Source organism: Alosa alosa, chromosome 11 (genome assembly GCF_017589495.1).
Source record: "Alosa alosa isolate M-15738 ecotype Scorff River chromosome 11, AALO_Geno_1.1, whole genome shotgun sequence".
Lineage (NCBI taxonomy): Eukaryota > Metazoa > Chordata > Actinopteri > Clupeiformes > Clupeidae > Alosa > Alosa alosa.
Window position 1 is genome coordinate 30871275 of NC_063199.1, and position 26621 is coordinate 30897895.

Genomic DNA, 26621 nt, shown 5'->3' on the forward strand with positions numbered 1-26621 from the left:
CAAATAGAAAAACGATGGTTCCATGCTATCCATGTGGGGTTACATGCCCACCAAGTTTCGTGTACCCCGGTCTTTCAGTGTCCCGGGAATCCTTGTTGGTGTACGGTCACTAAATGTACACATAAATTATTTTATTGTAAGGCCCCCATGAGCGAAAGTTCACAAAACTTGGCATGCATTCGTAGGGTGTCATAATGATCCTACACTTTCAATTTCGTGCAGTTTTGACCATGTCAGCCAGAGATATTGTGATGAAAACACCTAATTTTTTTGCTTTTTAATTTTTAACTAGGTGGCTTATACATGAAATGAGTGGTTATGGAATGGGTTGACATAGCCCCTTGAGATCAACATACAAAAAAAAGGGGTTACATGCCCACCAAGTTTCGTGTACCCCGGTCTTACAGTGTCCCGGGAATCCTTGACGGAAATTTGGACATGCGAAAAAGAAAAAAATCTGACTAAAACTATATGACCACCGCTTCGCTGCGCGGCGGTCATAATAACACCATTACTGTGAGTGGTGTTGACTTGTTGTATGTGAACCCCACAGCACTTCTTCCTTCGACATGGCCTAAATGTTGGAGAAAAAGTGCTGAATGCAGTCCAATGACATAACTTAATTTATGTAATTACCAATTACAGCAATGATCATTGTTGTGGGAACTGCAGGTATAATAAAATAAACTAAAAACTAAATTTACGTTATGTGAAAACTTCTTAAAGATCTCCAGGGGCCCTGCCAGATCGGGGTATTCTGGTCTATGCAACTCAGCAGCCATCACTACTGTTGCCCTGTTTATGTTGACGCTCCTGGGATACAACTCCAGTAAAGAGGAAATGAAAGTGGGCACAAGAGATGAGAAAGAACTGGATTTATTTTTAGAAAAACTAACCATGTACACGCACACACACACAAACGTCTGCATGTACACATATACATACACATGTACAATTGTAGGCATTATAGGGCAGCATGACCATACAATAGCAAAGCCAATCCTCTTGACTCCACCCTTCTCAGATTTCCTCAGTTGCCATGGCATCACACTCTCCCTGCCTCTCTCTCTCACTCAAAGTCCACAGTGTGGTCACATGACCAGGGCAGAGAGGATCATGGTCCGTCATGCGGGCTGCATTTGGGGCTCTGTCCCTTGCGGTGTGGTTACGGGTGTGGCCATGAGCGAGACAGGGCTGATGGAGGTTGTGGCTCTGGAGCGTGGCGTCGAGGAGGCGAAGAGAGTGTCCAGCATCCCCAGCACCTGCATCAGGTCCCGCTCGTAGTCAACCTCCCGCGACACACAGTCCAGCAGCTCCTGGAAATAGCGCTCCACCACCGCAGACTCACACACCACCGACTGGTAGATGTCTGAGGAACGAAGGTAGAGAAACACACACACCTGTTACACCCTTCTCTAAAAGGAACGCAGTAAAGTCACCGCAATTGAAACAAAATTACTATTATTAAAACAACAACTACAGCTGTTCCAAACAAGATTCTGACACACACTCACCTATGAGCATGTCAGCCACTTTGAGCAGAATGGGAGAAAACTGTGGATCAGTGATGAACCTGATGACAGAGGAGACAGAGGAGTATGAGAAGCATTTCCTTCAGGCTGTGTGTGTGTGTGTGTGTGTGTGTGTGTGTATGTGTGTGTAGTCCACGTACCTGAGCAGAAACTTTTGCAGGGAAACGAGGCTCTGCTCATCTCGGCCTGACAAAGCGTTCTGCAGGGTTCCTCTCCGCTCTAGTTCCAGCAGCACACCTACACACACCTCGGGCTTGTTTTTGCGTAACGACAGCTGTCACACACACACACACACACACACACACACACACACACCTAGTATGAGTTTGACTGAAAATGTATAAGAACCATACAATTATTATACAAATAACACAATATTAAACAAAAAACACTTTTTTAGTGGAGTCACACACATTAAGTAAATTAAACGTGGCCAAAGGATTATATACACATCTACCACACACACACACACACACACACACACACACACACACACCTCCAGTGCAGAGTTGAGTGCTTTGGACACAGCGAAGCTCTTGAGGTTTTTGTCATGTTTGCTGAGATGCTGCAGGGCAGCAGACTTCTTCACCAGGAAGTCATCCTGAGACAGAGAGGGGGGGGGGGGTTAAAGGTCATATGTGGCATCAGTTCATTTCGTTCTGAACATCAGATGAACGAGACAACCACATAGGGTGCACAAACAATCACACACGCTATACAATATTGAGTTTTCGGTGGTAAGAAATACTATTGTATACCGGTAATTCTAATTCTACAAAAATTAAATTAAAAAAAGGCAATGATCTCTATGCAATCTTTTTGTTTAATTCATATTACACTTTTAAAAATGAATGTACAAGGTCTTCACATTTGTTATAAAAAGCATTCCATTGTCATACACACTGTTACCATGAGAACACTACCTGTTTGGGGATGTAATTTCGGCCTTTGACAAACACTCGGTAAGCTGGGCCCCGCCTCTTCCTGTCCGCTTCCTGTTTCTCCTCTGACGGCTTCCTGTGGCGCACACTAAGGACTCCATTGGTCATCCCCACAGCCAGGACACCATCATCTGGCTGCCACAGCACACACACACACGAGCATGTACAAATGAAATTAGTTTGCTGGTAAACAATACATGAACATTTTATGACCGTTTTTCTTCCTTAAAGTGTAGGTACTACAAATTTGTGCGTTGTTACTCCGAGTCTTAGAGTTTCTGCATATAGATGAATTTCTTTGTATATAAATGTGTACAAATGTATACACTTACTGAAATGGCCATACTGAGAATTGAAGCAGCATATTCAAAGCTGTGGACCACCTTATAGGAGGAGTTGTACACCTTCACATGCCTACAAGTCATCATAAAAAGACCCAAAATTCAAACAGATATTCAAACACAGCAGCAGTATCCGAAACATTTTCTGATGTTACTGATTTTTGATGGAAAGAGCATTAATTACCATTTCCACGCACGCACACACACACACACATCCGCACACACCAGCGTTTCGGCTTGAAAAAAATAGTGCCGGTCAAAGTGACCGGCAGAGGTTTTGTTTCTCGGACATTTTGATAGGGCGGTCAAATATCCTATTATCTCTTCTTAATTAGTCAAGTTGAGGAAAACTGGAGGAGGGCTATCTAGCTTAAAGAATGACATAATCAGGCCATATAGAATATGTTTATTAGCCTGACTTAAACATGCTTAACTAGTGTCAATTTAAAGATCTGTTATTTCCATATTGTGTAGACTAGCAAGTCTCTATGCCGTTTTCATGGACAGCAAGAATCCACTTTGTTTGTTGTTTTATTTACGTTGTTTGTTGCTTCTACCCACGCTATCTCCAGTGGTTCAACAGTTTCACTTGTGCAGATGTGCACACACATTGAATGAGCGCTCACACCACTACCCCTAATGCTATGCCTCTTTATTTGATAACACTAAATTAAGAAATATTTCCTAATCTGGAAAATGTTTAGTTTCTTTTTCTTTTGGTCCGCGGTTCCATGATACCATGTTGTGCTGCAAATTATCCGTGGACCAGCAAATATCCTCGTTGAGGAGCCCCTAACTCTGCAGATCATAGACAGAGAAAGCATGCTTCGGGAACAGAACACAGTTGCATGTTCACTGTAGCCATGGGTCTGTTTACATGGAAAATGACAAGTGTCTTGGTACGGCCGCACCCCCCCGCACCTCCACTTCCAACGTCACTGATTCTGACCAATAAGCCAGACACTTCGGCTTTTTCTCTGGTGGTGGTGGAGCTGACTGGACATCTGAGGCTTCAGGCGTTACCGATTCACCATCATCTGTCACGTCTAGCCTCTGAAAAAAGCTTTTAAGGCTAGTCTGCCTGGGCCTGGCCATGTTTGGACCTTCTCACTCATTCGTTCATTGTTTATAACAGACATTTTAGGCGTACGCTTTATTTAAAATGCAGCATATGCGTGTTGTTTAATAACTGTCACGGTAGAGCCTGTTCCTTTAAAACATAGCTAAGGGACGGTGTATTCTTGCTTTAGTATAGGTCTACATTTTAGGCTTATCCTCAAATTTAGATTGTGTTAGGGGACGAGATTTTTAGAAGAGATTTAGGAGAGATTTAATTTTGTCCGACATTTTTCTTTTTTTTTCCGGCCAATGTCCGGCAACTACCAGACAACTGAAACCCTGACACACACACACACACCTACCTGTCAAGTGATCCTGTGAGTAGGCGGTTGGACTGCGCACTCATACAAACACATGTGACTGTCTTGTGATGGTTCTTCAGAGACACAAGCTGTTGTCCACCTTTAAGCATGTCCCAAACCTTCACATAACGCCCACCTGCCCATGCGCACACACAAACACACAGACAGACACACACACACACAAAATCAAGGATTTTAAGCTTTTGAGCAATGCCCATATTCATACACAAACATAAATAAAATGAACCAGTGGACATAACAAGCTGATAAATATACACAACCACTAGTGAACACAAACAATGCATCTGATAGCTAGTCTGACACACACAAACTTAGACACACCAGTGGACACAGGTAGACTGACTGACAGGTTGACTGACTGACAGACACACACACACACCTGTGGACACGAGGAGCCCATCCGAGGGGTAGAGTAACACACTCTCCACAGGCTGTCCGTGATCCATGCTCATCACACACTTCTCCTGCCGGGCATCATACACACGCACTGTGTGGTCATAGGCGCCTACAGACCAAAGAAACATCAAAACCACATCAACCTTACAGACATCAACCTTAACAAAAACCAGCTTCACCAGAATACTGCATCATTCATCGAAACAAAAAAAGAGAACGGTAACAACAGTTCCCACAGGGAAGTGAAATTAGAGTCATTCCATTTTCATTTCGGAATTTTCATTCATGTTTTCATAGTCTTTTTGCCCTTGATTGTTTACACTACCTAAATGGCCTTATCTTGGAGGCCATGTTTGGACATTAATATCTTAAAAAGTATTATTCCTAGCCTGACCAAACTTTGTAGAATGGAAGACAAACATGTTCTCAGTAAAATTATATCATTAAAAGTTTGTACCACAGTCTCATTGGTTTTAATATAAGTCCCTAGTTTAAAAAAAAAAAAAACACAACAATAATAAGGATAAAACAAGGTTTGTTGGCATTTTTGTGTCATTTTCATGCAACTGAAATGGTATGTGGGGTAGCTAGTAGGACCATAAAAGTCCTATAGCTAACCCTATAGTAGGGTTTCTCAACAGGGGCGGTACCGCCCCCTGGGGGGCGTTCATACTACCTAGGTGGGCGCTGGGAACATGAGGTTTTTTTTTTTTACATTTTAAACTTTCATGGTTTTCACATATTTTTGGTGCAAAAATAGGCTACCTGAAATAAATAGGCTATTTTCATTCATGGGTTTCTAACACCTCTACCGTCCCAGCTACATTTTACTGTTTATCTATGCTCAGTGGTCATACAGTGCAGTTCGGGCCTGCACACCATAATAGACATAGACACCATGTCTATGCTGCACACGCCCAGACTCACGTTCCCCAGCCCCAGCTATAGTCATCTCCTCGCTGTTGTTCTGCAGCTGCTCTGAGCGTAGCCTAGTCTCCACGAAAAGACCGTTGCTAATCCGTTGGATTGTTACGGTGCATATGTTGTTCACGTGATGTGCACTTGGACAATTTCCCATGGCACACCTGATGATTTCTCCGGGCACACCAGGAACAGTGGTTGAAAATCACTGGTGTAAAGTACCAATATTGTACCAAGTCCCATTCACAGAATAAATGCATGTAGTTACAGGTGTTTTGGGAAGACCAAAATAAACATTTACAATAAAAAAAATAGATTTTAGCACCCCCCTCAGGTACAAGGATACAAGGAAGTTTATTGTCACATGCATATAGTTACTGGAAGTAAGAAATGCAGTGAAATTATGTCTGGTGTCAGCCTATTTGTGCATTAATGGGGGGTAAAAAGTGCAGTAGAAGAGGGGTTTAGTAGATTAAGTGGCATGGGCTGCATAAAAAAGGTGGGGGAGGATTGGGATTGGGTGGGGGCACCAACAAGGAGCACCCAAGAGCAACAGGGGCAAGGAAAACTCCCTTACCAAGGAAGAAACCTTGGGCAGATCCACGGCTCAAGGGGCTAACCCAACTGCCAGGGGTCTTGGTGTGTGTGTTGGGGGGATGACAGGGGAGATGGGATAGTGTGCTGTGTATGTGGGGGAGAGGGCAGTGTGCAATATGTGTGTTGGAAGCTTCCTCATGAGACAATGTGCTGTGGGGGGGGGGCAGTGTGCTGTAAGTATGTTGGGGATGTGTGTTGGAGAAGCTTCCTGATGAAATAATGTGCTGTGTATGTAGGGGGGGGGGGGGGCAGGGACTTACTATTGCAAGCAGAGTACTGTATGTAATGTATGTGAGTGATGACAGTGAAGATGTGTGTGTGGGCGGGAAAAACCTAATAAAACCTAATAAAATTCCTAATTTCTTAAAAACCTAATTTCTTTGGAAATACAACATAGCATTCCACCTTTGAATGACTCATTATGAAAACTGAGATCAGATGAAAATTGAAATAGTGGCTAAGGGTGAATGTTGACAAATGGTGATTGAGATTATGATGATGATTAAGATTATTATCATCATGATGATGATGATGAAAATGAAAATGACTGGCATTAGCATCATAATGATTATTATAAAGGTGGTGGTGGTGGTGTTGGCGTACCGGTGATGATGAGATCAGGGTTGCGGACGCTGGTAGCGAGAGCACGGATGTAGTCTGTATGCTCACTGAAGCAGAGAAGTTCCTGCGCCGTTGCCACATCCCACACGCGGCACGTGAGGTCATCAGAGCCCGATGTGACGCGGAAGCCATCCGACAGAAATGATGTCACCCTCACTGCCCTGAAGAAGAGGCGGGAGGGTTAAAAATACTCCGTAGACACGAGAAATTTCAAGAAAGTTCACCAAAATACCATTACTCACACACACACCCACACACACACACACACACACACACACACACACACACACACACACACACACACATACCCACACACACACTCACACACACACCCACACTCACTCACACACACACACACACACTCACACACACACACACACACACACACACACACACCACACACACACACACATACCCACCACACACACACCCCACACACACACACACACACACTCACACACATACCCCACACACTCACCCACACACATACCCACACACACTCACCCACACACATACCCACACACACTCACACACATACCCACACACACACACACACCCACACACATACCCACACACACACTCACACACACACACCCACACACACACCCACACACACATCACACACACCCCCCCACACACACACCCCCCCACACACACACCCCCCACACACACACACACACACACACACACACACACACCCACACACACACACACACCCACACTTACTTGTTGTGTCCAGAGTACTGGCGGAGGGCCACACGCCCGCTTACATCAAACAAACGGATCAGACCCTCCTCGCTACCAGTGACCAGCAGTTGCCCATCGCCACGGAAACAACCGCCATACGCTGTGCTTTTGAAGCGAGTGAAACTCCGCTGGGGCTCCTGGGAGTGGGGCCCATATATCTGAACCTGCAGCATGCGCACACACACACACACACACACACACACACACACACACACACACACACACACACACACGTCTAATCAGCAACTGCATGGGTGTGTAAGGACATTAGCATTTGTATCATCCTCTCTCTCTCATCAGTGTATGCTCAAGAGCATGTCTAACTGATACAACATGATCAAACATGAGTTGCTAGAATTAGTACATAGTCTGCTTAACTCTAAGTAATAATATTATTGTTGCTTGTCCATTTTGTCATCTGCCCTGTAATAGTTTTCTCTGGACACAGCGGTGCCTACATTCCCTAATCCTTAAAAGCCCTGCTGTCTCAAGATCAGTACTGTGGACTCATATAGTCATCATTCATCAACACCCCTGTTTATACTTTGGGCCAAACCCACAGTATACATAAAGCTAATCATACCTTAGTCTAGTCTCATCTTCACCTTCACCCATCTCAAAGTCTCATAATTCTACAAAAGTTAGATGTATGTCTGTGGCAAAAAAGGGGAAAGAGTGAATGACCATGAAGGACAGAACGAGAGAGTGCTTACTCTGGTTGAAGCAGTAACTGCATAGTTGTGAGGTGGCAGAGGAGAGAAGTCAATCTTTGAGATGGCACCAAATTCCTTCACCTGCACTGTGGTCTGAAGGGGAAAACAGAACAGCGACTTGAAACAGACAGGCGCAGAGACACACATACAAACACAAATAGAGAAAGGCCAAGCCGCAAGTCCAAGTTCTGTAACGTTTTCTCACTTTGAAACTCTTCCAATAGCGAGTATCCTCTGTGACTTTCTCTCCAAGCTGCTGGACCACTGGGATTTTCGTGGGTTTGAAAGACGCCATTGCCTGATCCGTCAATGCACATAAACAAGCAGACACAGATAGATACAGGAGAGAGACGATTATAATAAAGATGGCCCAGCACAACGTTAAGTGAAATACTGATCCCAATCACGTAGCTACTTATCACCACAGCTTTTTAAGAGATATTGCAATGCATGCGCTTTCTTACCTTCTGCAATGAGGTATGGGGCTAGAACTGACACAGGCTGGGTAATTCACCGTGCTTCCGAAGAAAGTGTCGGCTAAATTGGCACCAAAATACAATTTGCTAGAGCTTTCCGCGGAGGAAAATCATCCGATTCGCATTTCATAGATCACAGTAATTCCTACATTACATTGACCGTAATGTTTAGTTTAAAGGCCTAAAAAATGTGGAATTGGTAAAATCACGTTGCTACAATGCATGACACGGCGCGGCCATTTTTCCGATGATGACTTCCGCTTCTTCTTCTTCTGTTTCTTGGCAGATTACTTTTTTGAAGTACCGCCACCAACTGTACAGGAGTGTGTAATACCACGAACGTCATGGAGTCTTGTAGACAGGTCATCTGCTGGAAACATTAGGCCTAGTTTTTGGACAAAGTTTTCTCCATGGATTCCTGGTTAGAACCCCTATTGGAACAGATTAAAACTTGGGGCATGTTGAATTTTGTCCAAAAATCCAATATGGCCGCCGCATTCCAAAATGGCACATTTTTTACACACTTTTTGCTATGCAATGGGGACATTTCCGGTAAAAACAGTGTCATTTTAGGAAAAAACTGTTCTTTTCTATCAAATACATATTTACAGAGGTTAACTGATGATTTTAAAACCCTAAGTATTTTTCTAACAATTTAAAATCATTCAAAAATTATAATTTTGTTAGATATTTGTCAAATATCAGAAATCATCAAATTTCCTTCAAACATAAACCTCTTACAGGTTAAATACAGTTCAAATAAATTGGGTACCCTAACTTAAACAGATTAAAACATATGGCATTTAGACATTTTCCAAAAAACTCAATATAAATGTAATAATATGGCCCCAGCCGTGGTGCAACTGGCTGGGACACCTGCACCGTACGCCGGCGACCCGGGTTCGATTCCTTTCCGGATCCCACCCCGACTCTCCCACTCACTTCCTGTCACTCTCCACTATCCTGTCGCTTAAAAGGCATAAAAAAGCCCCCAAAAATAAATAAATTCAATAATATCCCCAAAATGTGGGATTTTGGGCCTAAACTCGACACAACAGATGCTCATCAGATGACCCCAGTGAGGGGGGGGATGTACTGTACAGCTGGATCATAGAATTGAGATAGCCGTAAGCAGATCCAATAAGTGTCCTATAGGCCAGTGGTTCTCAAATGGGGGTACGCGTACCCTTGGGGGTATGTGAAGGCACTCCAGGGGGTACGTGAGATTTTAAAATATACATATATTTAAAAAGTAGAATCCATGCAAAAATACTTTATAATTAAATAAAAAAAAAAAACAATTATTTAATAAATATTTCAGGAAAATATATGTTCATAAAATGAATTTTATATTTCAGTAGGCTATTCAATTTCATTATCCTAAAAATCCAGAACCCCCATACCAGGATGGTTTTATTAGTATTTTTTTTAAAGTCTGTTTCAAGTCTTTTTTCTCAACTAAAAATGCTTTACGCTGGTTAGGGGGTACTTGGCTGAAAAAATATTTCACAGGGGGTACATTACTGAAAAAAAGGTTGAGAACCACTGCTATTGGCCAAGGTCTATTATAAGGAGTCAAGGTAGAGTAGGAGAGGAGTTACATGTGTCCTCTTTGGCTGATTGAAGACCCGACGTGCTGCAGCATTCTGAATCATTTGCAGCGATCTTACTACACAATCAGGCAGGCCAGCTAACAGTGAAAAGTTTGGATATAACCATGGCCTGCACAAGAAGTTGTGTGGAATCTTGTATCAGATAAGGTCTGATCTTCCTAATGTTGTAAAGGACAAGCCAACACGATTTTGCAATTCAGATAGATAGATAGATAGATAGATACTTTATTGATCCCCAAGGGGAAATTCTCAGTAGCATACAGACATCACACACAACATGCACTTACTGTACAGCAGAAATGGTAAATATAAGTATAAACATATAACCAAACTCCACTGTACAATAGAGACAGTAGAAGATAAGAAAAACTAACATAACTAAATACTAAAAATACTATATAAATGAAATAAAAAAATCCACAGTGTGCTTGAGGGTGATCAAGCATGAGACGCTTGCAGTGACAGGGCGGGGACTGGCCTGTAGTTCTGTGTGCATGGTGAGGTGCTCAAGAGAGTGAGTGTCATGGTGAAGGTGCAAAAAGTAGTCCAACAGTAGTCCTGTAGTTCTGTGTGCATGGTAAGGTGCTCAAGAGAGTGAGTGTCATGGTGAAGGTGCAAAAAGTAGTCCAACAGTAGTCCAACAGTGCAACAGTGCAAGAATAAGGTCTAGAGACCAGCATAAATAATATGGACAAATAAGAGAGTAAAGTATAATGTAGACAAGGTAATATAAAATGTCAGTGCAAGAATAGGTTGAAGTAATAGGGTTACAGACATTCAGTATTGTAGCAGAAGCCATTGGTCATGTGTGCTAATATAGCATGAAAAACAGTGTAGCAGTAAAACTAGTAAAAACATTAGGCTGTGGACAGTAGTAAAACAGTAGTAAAGCAGTAGTGGGCAGTCAGTACTCAAACATGGAGAGGGTGGAGAGGCAGACAGACTATGCAGAGAAGTCTATCTCTCCTCTTCCCTTTAGTGAAGCATTGAACAGTTCAATGGCCCTGGGGACAAATGACTTCAGGCTACATGCTCAAAGAAATTAAGTCGGTCATCAATTATGACACCAAAGTTACGTGCCAATCTAGCTGGGGTCATTGAAGAGGAGTCAAGCTGGATGTTAATCTGTTGGGGAATAGCTGTTTTAGCTGGAAGCACCAAAAGCTCAGTTTTTGAGAGATGAAGTTGAAGGTGCCGGTCTGTCATCCAGACTGAAATATGAGGCATGCAGAAATCTGATGGGAAACAGTCCTCAGGTGGTAAAGACAGGTAAAGCCGTCCGCATAGCAGTGAGTCAAATCCATGGGAGTGAATGTTCTCACCCAAGGAAGTGGTGTAAATAGTGCCCTAATACTGATCCGTATGGCACACCTGTGGTGAGGTCATGATACTTTGATACAAGACACACTGAAAGAACGGTAGGATTCAAACCAAGATCTTTCCCAGAAATTCCCTGTTCAGACAGTGTAGAAATGAGAATGTCATGGTTTACAGTATCAAAGGCTGCAGGTAAGTCTAGTAGAATTATGACTGAGCAGACTCCTGGGCCCAGTTTCCCGATAACGACGGAGACACGCTCTTACGAGGGTTTTCTACGATTAATCTTGCGATCGTTCGTTTGGTTTTTCCGACTGTTTCCCGAACATGCTCGTAGCGTGAACGCGCGTGCACTGCTCTTAAGATGCTCTTAAGGGGAGCTGTCCACGTTAATAGTTCTGAAATATCCTCTGATTTGACGGTGATGTCAGGTGACTGCACGTCACAGCTATAGGTCTACCATTTAAACTTCGGATCTACACATTAATTCACATCAATACGAAAATAGAAACACTTTGACATCTGCATGTAAGCATCCCAAGTAGGTTATATACCACACAGAGACATAAATAATTGTAATTATTTTAAGATTAGATCGTTGCACCATGCAATATTTTTTCACGGTGTCACTTAAGAACACGTTTAAAGATAATAAAGAAGTCGAGTAAGAAAGAGAGGAAATGTGTAGGCTTAGATTTTGATAGGCTACAGACTACACCACATGTTGCTTTCTCTGCTTTTTACCTCATAGGCCTAATAAAATATTCACTTAGCAAAGATAATGTCAAACTATTCTGGCAACGTCTCGTTTCATAACTTGATTGCATTTTTGTCCGCTTTTCATCACATTATTATGACCATTAAATGTAGGCTATTTTGCACGCTAAAATCTGATTCATCACAGGTAAACACAATAAAGAATGGGAACGTAAAATGGATTATGTATTCTAAGTTGTAATTCCTCTGTATGTCCTGTTGGTGACCTCAGTGAGAAGTACTGTTAAGACGCTCTTAGCCGGTAACGAGTACTCTGGAGCACTCGTAGATCTACGAGTGTTTTCACGACGCTCTTAAGCTACGATGGTTTCGGGAAACAGTCGGCAAATCTTAAGACGTTCGTAAGAGGGACTTTACGACGCTCTTAGGCTTAAGATGCTTTCGGAGAACTGGGCCCAGATTTGAGGTGCTGCTGTTTACGGGTTTGAGTCTGGGCGTGTGCAGGGCTGAACCACGCAGGTTAAACAGTAACAGTAAATGTAAATAGGTTACACTGTAACAAGATTCTGTGATTTTCACAGCATCACTGCTGTTTTTGAGAAAAATGTGTACTGTATTTGTGAAAACAGTATGTTGCTGTGGTTTCGCTATGAATTATGGTCAAAAATGGTCAAACTACAGTAATACAAATTTGCTGCGAATCATAACACAGTAATAAATCTGACTCCTCCCTCACTTGTCAGTTTTTTGAAAATTTTGAAAAAACATGGTGGAAAATCAGTTGGGGTTTTCTGTTTTCTTTTTGCACATAAATACAAAGTTAAGCTCCCAGATAGCAAGGTGACATTGATATTATGTTGATTTTCCATCCAAATCATAATTTTGAAAACATATTGAAAAGTCATGGATTTATGGTTTACTGGGAAATTTTGACGTGGTGAACGCGTGCACTTAGCGACGACGTTTGAACTGTCCGGGCGGCGGCGGAGATCATTTTGAGCAACAGTTCAGTCAGTCAGACCAACGGTGTTCAGCACTCTGTCAAGTTCGCAGCTCCACCTTAATGGTAAGCAAGCATTTATTTATGTGACGTTAATGTTTCATTGTGAAATTGTACTACATTAAATTCGGGCATGTGTACAGTCTATGTACGCTGTACTGTCTAACTTACAAACTCATCCATGCTTGTTGGATCAACTAAGTAAGTAACGTTAGGCTAGCTATCATAGTTGCTGTTGCTGTGACGGTGGCATTAACGTTAATGTTTTATGTTACGTTAACGTTTTGGCAGTCTCATTTATATTAGGCCTACCTTAGTTCTCAGTAAGTTACAGTTTATTATATTCATATAATTTATATAAAACATTCGCTAGTAGTGCTAGGCCGAGTATGTTACTGTCACAATGTTAGGCTGAAGATGATGTGCTGCTGGTTAACGTTAACGTGGAGGTTTAGCTGCTACCAGCTAACTTATGTAACGTTAACTCCTCGTAATCATGTACGGTTTTGTGAGTTTAATAGGCTAACTTTAGCAATATTGATATAAGTTAACTTTAAGTCACATCTGACTATCATTAACCGTTGTTCGGACGAACAGCGTGAATGGCTGTTGCTGCAAGCAAACATCATCAATGAGCTCACCCAGCTGGCTATCGTAACACCCCCAATCATCACCACTTTTGTTCAGAAATTCTAAAACAACGATGTTTTTTAACACTTCAAAATAACATTTACTAAATGAATCTTACATTTTTCAGTAGCCATAGATGTGTAGATTTGAACAAAATCTGGTTTGGTTCTTAACGGGAGCATTTACTGCCTGAAATATCCGATTTTGTTTACCACGCTCGGAGTTGTAGTGCTGGCCTGATGGGTCGCCTATTTACACCGTTTCAACGGCACATGGACGGTTAGACCGAGAATTCTCGTCGTGAAATTAAAATTCCACTGGAGCTCCAAGCGGTTGTGTACACGCAGCCTTACAACACTGTTTACAGCTCCTCGAGTCACGGTAAAATGTCATTTTTGGTACATAGCTAATTTAGATACACCTATGTTGTGCGTGGTTGCGTTTCTATAGGAGTCCGCTGTCTTGGTTTGTATAGAAATTGATATTAAGTGACACATACACGCAAGACGGTGGAAATACGGGACCGGTGGAAATAGGGGGAGTTACGATAACGTTAAATATACCGTGCGAAACTGAGTTATGCTAAACACCATCTTCAGCCTGGCATTTTGACAGTAAACTCAAAAAACATACAGTGTATATATAAATGATTATTCTAAAGTTTCACTTGTAAGTAGCCTTCAGTTTCAGTTGAAAATTGTTATCTAACACTGTTTATCTTTTTTTCTTCTATTTCTGCTAGGTGCTGCTTCACTCTGCTACTGGTGGTGGATCAGGCTGACTGCAACCGTTGGTCTAACGTTAGGATGCAGCACACGAGAATTTCTAAACGGAAAAAAAGTGAATAAATGTACTTGCTTTTCAAACTGATAACAAGTTGTCAATGGTTATTTATGCAAGTTTGTGTAGCCTAAACCATACCTAGGCCTAGTCAAATTTATCCTGGCTGTAGATAAAGCAGGATATGAATTTCCCAAAATTACTGTATATAATATTACAGCACTGGTATTACTACTGTACTTAGTTACAGTATGATCCATAAGTACTGTGGTTAAAAATACGGTAGACAATTCAATACTGTATACATTACAGCACTGGTAGTACTACTGTAGTTTGCATTTACAGTATCAGGCATAGGTACTGTGATTTCATATACAGTAGGTGTACTGTAGAGTGAAATACAGCAACTTGCTGGTTATTTGCTGCCAGCAAGTTGCTGTAAATTTTACGTTAAACTTTTTACAGTGTACATTAGCTACTCTCAATGCTTCAGTCACAGACAGAGCAATTTCAGTAGAATGACCACTCTTGAAACTAGACTGCAGTTTGATCTGATACAGGAAGTCATAGACTTGCTTGAAGAACACTTCCTCCAAAGCCAACAAGAAAGGAAGAAGGGAGACAGGTCTGTAGTTCTTCATCAATTGTATGAAGTATACTTTTTTTTTTAGCAAAGACATAACCCTTGCCTGTTTAAAAGAAGAAGGAACTATTCCAGAACTGAGTGTAGTGGTATTAAACACATGCATGACTGCTGGCAGAACAGCAGGTGTGACAGACTGGCATGTTGTTGGATGACTTTGCTGAAGCAGTAGAGAAACCTCTTCAAGAGGAGAGAAAGAGTCCAACAATTCAAAGCTCTCCTAATAAGCTCATCAAACTGAGCACTTATCCTGTTGTGTTTGCAGTCAAATATGACCGATTGACAATTCTTCTCTCTAAACATATTGTTAACTTATTCTCACTACCATGAGGCTTCTTGGCTTTGTTAACACAGGGCATCTAAACACACAAAACAATTTTTTATATTTTGTATAACAATTTGTGTGTTTTATTTAACTTTTTTTAACTGTTTTATAGAACACCTGTGTATTTTTGGTCAAACATGACTGGCCATTAGAAATGAATGGGTGAAAAATGGTCAGTGTATAAAATTGAGTCCAGACATACTTATTAATCAGATGGACTGTATATGCACTTCTGTACATTAAAACACACACAAACACACCCTCACTCCCCCTCTTTGCTTCTATGCCAGCCCCCACTGGGACCTTTCCCCAATGGAATCTTCCCCTTTCTGACTTGAGCTCAGGTCAGTGAGGCCTGCAGGCCATAAATACCAAATTGAAGTTTAAAACTGGTTATATCCAATAGAACACAAGTTGATACAAAGGTCTATTACAACATTAGATGATAATATGTTACTATGGATTTATAACAAGTTATAATGCAGCTGTCATTTTTGACCGGGAACACAAAACTAGTAAACATAAAACGAACACAACAGGAGGGTGAAGCAACTTGTTGCAAAGTCATCTGCTGACAGTGAAGTATGGCAGTGGTGGAGGATTGAGAAGAGACTTGAAAGTTGAAAAAGTTTTCTACTGTCAGTTGCGCTCTCAATCTTGCTCTGATAGAATGTATTTTTTTAAGTGTAACAGTGAATGAAAAAGATGATAGCAAAGACTGGTAGTTACTAAGACCATTTCCATGGATTTACGTCATTTTCTCTCAGCAGCTCTAAGTATTACTATCATTAATATAGTAATAGTAACAATATATCTAGCCGAGTGATAAAATAGTATTTTTGTAATTCCATGACCTTTATGGAACTATCTTGTTTCTTATATCACATTTGTCAAAATGTTTTTAATAGAAAAAAAAACAAAAAACTCTAGCTTAGCTAAAAGTGTAGAGCCAAACATTCACCATTTTGGGGATATTATTGAATTTATATTGAGATTTTGGGAAAATGTCTAAATGCCATATGTTTTAATCTGTTTAAGTTAAGCTACCCAATTTATTTGAACTGTATTTAACCTGTAAGAGGCTTATGTTTGAAGGAAATTTGATTATTTCTGATATTTGACAAATATCTGACAAAAATGACAAAATGACTAAAATGACACTGTTTTTACTGGAAATGTCCCCATTTGCCATTTTGGAATACGGCGGCCATATTGGATTTTTGGACAAAATTCAACATCCCCCAAGTTTTAATCTGTTCCAATAGGGATTCTGACCAGGAATGACACATCTTCATTGTCTTGGCACTCCATACATAAAACATTTCCCTTTCCTACTATCTGTAAACAGACCCGGCGGCAGACACAAATTCACGGACGGGCATTACACCTTTCCAGGGGGGGCACGAGAACTTAAATTGATCACGGTAGTTTAAGCTTACACTTGACAAAACATTCTAATATGAAAATGTAGATGCAATTGCTGTAAAACGGTGCAGCTCTTTAAGAGAACCCCGTGCGCAGGGATGGAGAGAGAGAAAGTGAGAGGGGATATGTGTGTTACTGAGATGCGTGTGGGAAAAGTAGACGTGCTGTTAAGACTGGAGCTATTCAAAATAATGCAAAAATAAATCCGCAGATAAAACCAAAATCCTCGTTCATTTGCTAACCAGGGAGTTAGCCCCGAAGTTACGGATAACTTCGGCCCTGGAGTGTTAACAAGCTCCCTTCGACTAGGTCAGAAGAAAAAACAGTAAAGGTTAACGCTATCAAACAAAGCCAGAAACTACTAGGCCTACTTCTACTAACTACGATATGAGATAATAGTCTACCTGCGAGCCGATAAGCCATTTTGTCATCGTATGACAGGGGTTAGTGCAGAAGTGAAGTAGACTGCGCCACGTAACCTCCTCTCCATTTAGGTGATGGACTTGCCTAATGTTCCTTATTGATTAGCTACGTAATAATACAGATTTTACAAGTTTTATTTGCTACTTGCTAGATTGGCAAACGTATAATATAGGCCTACATTTAATACGTGTTACAAATCAATCTACGGGGTTGGGGTTGGTTGGTGTAGCCAAGCTCGTCCAGGGCGGGCACAGAGGACTTCCAGGACGGGCCTGGCCCCCCAAAGCCCCCCCATGACGCCGGGACTGTCTGTAAAGTAGAATTCAAACCTGTATGTCCTAATCTAAGTCTGGTATAGACCACTTCTTCCCTTCTGTTTAAACCCATTCCCTTTGCCATTTTTGTATAATTTCAGATTTAATTATGGATTTGGCTTCACCCTTTCCCCATTGTCGGAAACTGGGGCTAGATTTTGCTAACAGAGTTGCCTAGTTAGGGGCTCGTCATCACTTTTGTCGTCAGGTTGTAGGCCTAGTTCATTTGTAGTCCATGTGGCCTTTCATGTCGAACAGTTTTAATGTGAACTTGGAAATTTGCTGTTTTTGTCACTTGAAAGCTGCATATCTTTCTTTCACAAGCGTCTTACACTATATTTTAAGCAAATACAGTTGTTTTTTTAAGATTAGTGAGTGAGTGTATGTTTTAACCTTTGTTGTGGCATCCGTGTTTGTCACACATTCCGACGGCAAAGCGCATGAACACTCATAGGCGTGCATAAATAGACACTAGGTGGTGCCAGAGCCTAGACTGTTATATACAGTCTATGTGCCAGAGCCATAGAAAAAGAGAGTTGCGCCACTATTTGAAGTCGAAGAATCAATAACAACTTAAATGTGAAAAATTTGATTAATACTGCAAGATAAGACACCCACTGTTTCAATAACACACTTGTAACTCAATTAGCAATCAACTATTTCAATAAAATACTTATAACTTATATTTCAGCCGGCTGGTGAGACTACAGCATGAAAAGGATGACATACATGCCCTTCGTGTACACCTATAAGAGGGACATGGTAAGGAGGAGGCAACATTTGGCTGGAGTCGGGAGTGTTATGGGAGGTATGGAAGATGGATCAACACAACTCCATTTGTGTAGGGGCCCCATCGTGTGCACCTCAAACATAAAAAATGATCTTATCTGACCATTCCAGTCATATATCACACACCCTTCTTGTCCTCTGCATCCTTGGTCCTGGATAAGCAGAACAGGCACAGTGGAGAATGGAGGGAGAGAACAAAGCAGGTAACACTCAGTGTATTCTTGGGACAACACATTAAGTAAGTAGCAGAAACCTTAGCAAGAGGCCATCTCCAGCAGCCAGCAAGAGTTTTACCCATACACAGCCAACCATTTGCAAGGCTGGTTGGGGGTGCCACAAGTCCACACAAAAACTATTACAATAACATAAAGAATGATTTTGTTGGGGGTTACTTTCAGAGTGATCTATGCCCTATTAACCTGACTACACTTTTCAGTTATCCAAAGACATTAGTCCTACTTACAAATATCACTGACTTAATGAAAGGCAATACCGTCACGTCAGTCTCTTCCATGCAAACTTCGCTATGTATTTGACAAATTACTTGGCAGATAAAGCAATCAAAATTATTACACCAAGAACACCAACACGAAATGTAAAATTACTTAAAACTAAATGAACTGAAACTGATCATCAGTTGGAGCAAAAACTCCTACTGTAGGCTACTATACAGACGCTACACTGTCCCACGACCACGCTCGTGCCACACTCACCTTGTGCCACTGTCCCGTTTGGAACAGTGATAGTGGCACAGGACTGGGCTGGCAAGGGACACAAGAACCACGCACCAGTAACAACAACAATAACTTATAATAGTCTAGGTTTTGCCCTTACTGCTTCCCCTGAAATTCATAACTGAAATCCCCTCGTTCACGAGTCGTGGACACTAGCCTACTTCATGTCATGTTCAGCCCATGGTTCAGTTCATAACGCCATAAAACTCACCATCTATGAGGTTTAAAGACAATAATCACATTCATTTCCTCCATTTTTCACCTGAAGAGCGTTAATCACAAACCCATTGATAAACAGCACATCTGAATATAGAGTTACCATGCTGTATGAAATGTATTTTATCAAGATAAAGTTCGTGTTCCCCCTCATAGCATGTCTAACGTTAACTCTTATGTATGTGAATGAGCTGACTAGCTAACGTAAGCTAGTAAGCTAACGCAATCAGGTTTGAAAAATATAGCATTATAAACATAATAAAAACCTGTTGACAACCAACCTATCATCTAAAGTTGCCCTACTACAATAGGCTAACCAAATGTGTTTTGTCTGAAATTCATTATTGACGTAGGAACATTATCTTTAAGCTAGCCTCTCTCCACATGAAGGTTTGCAGGCTAACTTTTAGCTTTACAATTTCGGTCAACATTTAAGCACTAAATATCAGTTAAACAAGCAGCACAAAAACCTCAAAGAACAATACCAGTATCTACTAGTGCAGTTGGTATTAGGGATCGACCGATATGTTTTTTTCAGGGCCGATACAGATAACAATTATTACCAAAACAGGCCGATAACCGATATGTAAAACCGATGTCAGTTGTCAAAAAGGGGGGTAGATAGTAAAGGCTGTATGCTGCAAAAAAATAATTCAAAATCATTTAATTATGCAAACTTTTCTTTCTTCTTTTGATACACAATTGTCTATCAACTTCCATCACTTCGCAAGTGTAAATCCTGTGTATCATGTTAATCCAAGAGCTGAGTGATAGCAATTATTTTCAGAGTAGGCCTGCACAATGGGCTATGTGCTTGTTAAGGGACCATCACAAAGAGGATGCTTTGCCATCGTGTGTGTGAGTGCACGAGAGAGGGAGAGGAAGAGGTGCAAGCGTAATGGCAAGTGTTACGGTTGAATAGTTTAACAAAACGGTTTTAAAATAGTTCTTAGGCTATTTAAGCATGGCTTAGGCTATTTAAGCATGCAATTTGTGTCCATGTGTAGGCTATAAGCTACACTTTTGAGAGCCTAATAGCCAGCTCAGGAGGCGATTTTGTTCAGGTCGGATTAAATTACGGTTGGCCCTGGGTGCATGTAGTCTTTTCTGACAGTCCGTTTCAAAAAGGAGCAATTAGACTTTTTGACGTTCTCTATCGGATTTGTCTGTACTACTGTATGTCCGCCGAGGTGTCCCGTTATTCACAATTAACGAACGAGGCAGAGGCAGAGAACTCCCGACGCGCAGCACCCGAGTTTGTGGGCTAACTAGTAAACAGCATCAGTAACGTGCATCAATCGGGAATTCGCTAAAAGAAGGAAGTGGGTGCTTTACTTAGTTCTATTGATCCGGATCAAAGAGACAATAGCTTACAAAGTGGTGTTTTTGTAAATTCAGTGTAGATGATTGTGATTCACTGCAACTTCAGCCATGTAGGCTACCTTCCTTACCTTCGAAAAATAGCTCCGTAGGCTACAGCTGAAGCCCAGTCTGCCTCAGTGAGAATCCTAAACTTTGTCTGTGTTCAGTCTTCGATCCTGATTGGCTGCATTCGTGCTAACTGACAAATCAGACGGTGTAGTGGGCGGGACAATGCTCTCGACCACAGAGTAGCAAATGCAGGGAGTGAGAGACGCTTTACAGACAAAGTAGCGCGTTTCATTCTTTATCCATTTCAATATCGGCTTATCGGTGGACAAAATGACCGATACCGATTATTATAAAAATGCTAAATATCGGCCCTAATAATCGGCCAGGCCGATAATTGGTCGACCCCTAGTTGGTATAGGAAATGCAAATGCCAATTGAAAAAACGTCGTACCTTCGTCTACTTACCACTGACAATATCAGGCAGAAAGCAATGGAAGTGACGGCTAAAGCCGTGAATGTCAAAGTTAGGAACTTTTGAGCTCTGCATAACGCCGAAAGAGCCTGGAAAAAGTGCCGCCATTGTTTCCTATGGGAGAATCGCTCTGCATCTCTGGTGGTGCTAAAGCACTAGGAAGTTTGCCCTTTATTAACGAAAATGCCCTTTTGAAACTAGTTTTTTTTTTTAATTATTAATATTATTAAGATTTTACTGAGGTCCATTTCGAAATGATCTTTTGAAAACCTGCGCCATTAAAAACGACTGAAACAATGCTCCGAAATGAGCCACCTCCTTGCGCACACCGACCAGCCTATAGAGTGTCCCAGTGACTTCCGTTTTACTTCCACTACAAGGGACATATCTTTCAAAAAAAATATGAACGGGTGTTAATGGAGAGATAACAATTATTTTTTGGTCCAGTTTGAATTGTGCCACGAATTTCACATATGATGTGTGTGAATTTAAAAGATAATTTTTCACGTCAAGAAAGTACTGTTGTTCGATAGACTTCAAAAGTTATGTTGGTTTTGTGCGAATCCTCTCAGTGGACTACATCTCTCGTCTCGAACGATGTAGGCTACGTCACCAACGTAATGAAACGATAAGATTAGCTGTTATGCTAGTTAACAGTTGCATCTTGCTGTCTGCTATGCCACTTAACAGTATCTAATGTACAGTCTATGGACGAATACAACTCACCTGATGTGTTTAATCCTCTGACTCATGGTATTTTCATCGGCAAGGAAAGCCCAATTAAGACTTGTTGCTGGTATGCTTGCTTGTACAATCTAGTGTGGCTGTGAATGAGCTAACGTCACTAGCGCGACTGATGGGTTTGTATTCGTTGGAATTACGATCTTTCACAATGTTGTAATTCCATAGTTACTAAACAAACTGCAAATGTCTTTACATGAAAAATTGTCTTTAAAATTGACAAACATCATATATGTTTTGTTAGGCAACATGTATTAACACATTCATTTGTGACAGAAGAAACGGGAAGTTCCCCATTACCTGTGAAAAATGCCCATCTGCATTCATGTAATGACAACAGTCAGTAGCCCAGTATAACTCCTTCTCGTACTGTTTGGTCTCTTTATTAGGTGTTTGCACGACGTGTCATCAGATCTGGACATCGCCATATTGGAGATACTCGCCTCATTAGAAAGCATTAGGCACTGAAGTAAATCCCTAACATCGTCAAGGAAAATGGTTAATTATTGCCGTGTTTTAGGTTGTACCAATAGGTCAGACTGAGAAAAACATCTGGTGTAGGTATCGACTTCCAAAAGTTTTTAAAAAAACAGGGAGAAGGGACAATAATGCCAGAAGTTATCAGAGGAAGGGTGGCGCTTGTTGTTGAACTTGGTACTTCGTCTCCCTCACCCAACTCATATGGATCTGCGCTGCCAATAATCCGTAATTTCTCGAAATATCGCGCCTTTTCTTGTGGTCCAAGTCCTGCCCTATATGCCTTTGCATCTTAGACGCATTTTGATTAGCTTTTCTGTTGTTTAGACACGGCTACAATCACGTAAGATATCCAAAGTGCATACTCCATTGTACTTCATTCACTGAGTATCGCCAATATGGCCACGCGTGCTGGGTTACCATAGTTACTGGCCAGAACGTGACGTCGGTGCAAAGCCCTATTTGTCTTACAGATCAAGTAAAATCGTACAGTTTGCCCTCTAAGCCCAACGTGTAATCATTTTGTTGTGCAGTAAAATGTCTCATACAGCATCAAACAACTAAGCATTTTTAGCCGACTGATAAAGTTTTACGCTGTAGCCCAAGTCAATGACAGATAACGTGAGGACGACCACATAGGCTACAAATAATTTCGGTAGAGTTTGCAGTTGCAAATCTATGTGTTAAGACGAACGTTTTCTGTTGTATAGGTTTTGTTAGGCAACATAAATTAACACATTTTGGTCTCTTTATTGTCTTAATTGTATATTGATTTACTAATTGCAGCACAAGTCAAATTTCATTCAACATGTGCATGTAATTTTTTTTATAATTAAGTGTTCCCGCGGCGCTAAAAGTGCCCCCCTGAGCACCTGCCCCCCAAAATGTCTGTGCACGCCACTGTGAACACTTGCTGTGGGAAAAACAAAGTAGCCACAGGGGCAGTCCTTGTCATTCCGAAGTGCCATGAATGCACCATTACACACAGTTGCGTGTAGTGCAGGAGACGCATCTGGTCCACTTTACGTGGGCTTACGTCATCTGTTGCCGAAATAAATTGTGGGTCCGTTGTGATGCGTTGCTCCTGTAGCCCCCGTCGAAAACGAAGCGAAGCGCGAATCTTTGGTCGAAAAGTTCAACTTTTGCTGCACAGACAGAGAGCAACAGAAGGCAATCAAATTACGGTTATAGGCCCACTTCCAGGCATTTGCATAGTAGGCTACACACCCCTGACCGTCGGGAACAACCACTGGCATGCGGTGACGGAACGCAACTCTAACGGTGCAGATCCACTAGCACTTCACTACATTTTGTCGTGTCGCATTCCACTCTAGTCCTATGGGTGACGCTGTTTAATTTTTATCGCGGGCACATAAAGCATTCCGGGAAGGCGGCGCTGCATTTGAAAATATGTTGCGCGTCAAAAATGCTTTGATGTACAGTAGTGCAAGTGGGAGGGAGTTCCAGAGTTTGGGGCCAGCCGCTAAAAGCCCTATCACAGATGGAACGGAGATGTGCAGTAGGGGTGGATAGGAGGTGGGCAGTGGAGCGTAAGGTGCGGGTTGGTTGGTAAGGGGTCAAGAGGCTTGAAAGATAAAAGGGTACAAGATTAAGTTGTGTTTTAAAGACAAGAAGGATGATTTTGAATTGAATTGATGATTGAATTGAATATTGTACAGAGAACCAGTGTAGTTGATGGAGGATGGGAGTGATATGTTGCCAGGGCCTGGTACGGGCGATAACTCTTGTAGTGGAATTTTGTATGTATTTGTAGCCTGTCTAAACTCTTTGCTGAGACACCAAAGAGCGGGGATTTGCAGTAGTCAAATCTGGAGGTTATGAAAGCATGAATGAGAGTCTCAGTAATGGTGGGGTTAAGGGACGGCAGAGTTTAGAAATATTTTTGAGGTGGAAGAAGGCTATTTTATTGATGTATTTGATGTGAGAGTCAAAGGAAAGGGTAGAATCAATTATGACACAAAGGTTTTTGACTTCAGATAGCCTGGCGAGCCAGACCCACATTAAAATGTAGGGTCTGGGCACTCACCGTTCGCAGTGCTCAGTCTGAGGGGCGGGATAATCAGTTGTCTTTCAAATTCCCTCTGCATGCAATAGGACAGCGGCAGCGCTATGAGTCCCATGCGTTTCCCACCAGCGGAGCTAGTTGGCTAGTTCAAACGTTTGCCAACATAATAAAAGCTTAACTCGTGTCACACTATTCGCCAGCAGCAACATTCATCTTATTTGTTTTCAAGTAGCAGGGAATTCAAGCCAAACAGTTGCAACTCTGCCATCAATCATTATGTTAAGCCCACCTAACGACTCTATACACGATTTCAATGGCCTGATTAAGTTTCGATTTCTGGAGCTCACAAGCCAACGGAGAGTTGCTAGACTAGCCCTAGGGGCGCGTCTAGATTTCTAGGCTGGACTTCAGAGGTAGAGGTGGTGAAGTAGCTTTTTCATTACAGATGATGTGGCAATGAGTATGGCTTCTGTCTTGTCATGGTTTAATTTGAGAAAGTTCTGTGTCATTCAGTTGCTTATGGCATTGAGACAGGTGACCAGATTGGAGGGAGGGAGTGTGTGGGAGGGCTTAGTGTGAATACAGATTTGTGTGTCGTCAGCATAGCAGTGGAAGTTAAAACCACACTGATGTAAAATATGACCAAGGGGGAGGATGTAAGTGACAAAGAGCAGGGGACCTAGGACAGAACCCTGGGAACACCATTGTCACATCCACGCTATCCCAGCCCTCTGATCCAGCTCCAGTCCCTGCAGCTACTCCAGTCCGGCTTCCTGCCCAGCCAGCATATGCAGATCCAATCCCTTCATCCTCCCCAGAATCTTAGTTTGCCTTCATTAGTTTCCCGCCTTGTTCAGTGCCCACCTGTTTCCAATCCTAATCCTAAATTCCTATTTAAACCCTGGACTCTCAGTGTGTGTTGTCGATTATTATTTGTGGATTCAGCGTGAAGCTCTGTGAAAAGAAAATACCTTTTGTCGTGTTTGCCCACTGTGACCTTTTGATTTGTTTAAGTAAAATAACGCCTTGAGCGTCTGCATCATCAAAACCTCGTTTTCAAGTCTTTGTTTGTGATAGAATAATCTTGTCATTTCCCTTCTTACTGGAAGAGCCTTAGAGTGGGCTACTGCAGTATGGGAGCAAGGAGGAGACAACATTGAGGATTTTACCAGCTTCGAGGCCCTCTTCAAAGCAGATAGATAGATAGATAGATAGATACTTTATTGATCCCCAGGGGAAATTCAAGGTCTCAGCAGCAGCATACATACAACATAAACACATTCTTTAACAGCAGAAAGAGTAATTAAAGTATATAATATAAAAACACAACTAAGCAGTAAGGACAGTAGAAGATAAAGAATATGATAAATATACTAAAATACAAATTATACTAACACTTAATACAATATATACAAATATACTAAAATACAAATTACAAAATACAAATTATACTAACACTTAATCTAAATGAATTCTAAAAACAGTATCCACATAGTGGTGATTAATAAATCAGAGGCGCTTGCAATGACTGAGGCAGGGACTGAGCCTGTGATTCTCTGTGCATAGTAAGGTATGGTAAGGTTCTCTAAGGTGCTCTGTGTGAATGAGTGTCATGGTGGTAGTGCAATGGTGATAGTGGTCATTGTGATAGTGGTCATGGTGCAAATGAGTAAGTCAACAGTGCAACAATGCAGTAATAAAGTAAAGTAAAGTCTATATATCTATATATTTAACTATTTAAGAAAATGTATAAGTGTGGCCACAGTTCGGCTGTGGCATGGAAAGGGGGGGGGGGGGTTGTTATGCATATGTGCTGATGTGCTAATATAGCACGCAAACAGTGAGGCATAAAGACAGTGGTACAAGTGGCTAGTGGACAGA

At 41.6% G+C, this 26621-nt stretch overlaps 1 protein-coding gene across 1 annotated transcript; it reads right to left on the reverse strand.

Moving 5' to 3' along the window:
• Positions 1 to 860: 860 nt before the first annotated feature.
• On the reverse strand, positions 861 to 8988 carry utp15 (UTP15 small subunit processome component). Its single transcript, XM_048257182.1, has 13 exons — positions 8716 to 8988; positions 8457 to 8549; positions 8252 to 8344; positions 7518 to 7702; positions 6774 to 6952; positions 4636 to 4761; positions 4236 to 4371; positions 2806 to 2887; positions 2456 to 2608; positions 2029 to 2133; positions 1673 to 1806; positions 1515 to 1573; positions 861 to 1369 (listed from the first exon to the last, which is right to left on the reverse strand). The coding sequence occupies exons 2-13, from the start codon at positions 8544 to 8546 to the stop codon at positions 1125 to 1127; spliced, it is 1587 nt and encodes a 528-aa protein (XP_048113139.1). The 5' UTR covers positions 8547 to 8549; positions 8716 to 8988; the 3' UTR covers positions 861 to 1124.
• Between the last annotated feature and the right edge of the window lie 17633 nt (positions 8989 to 26621).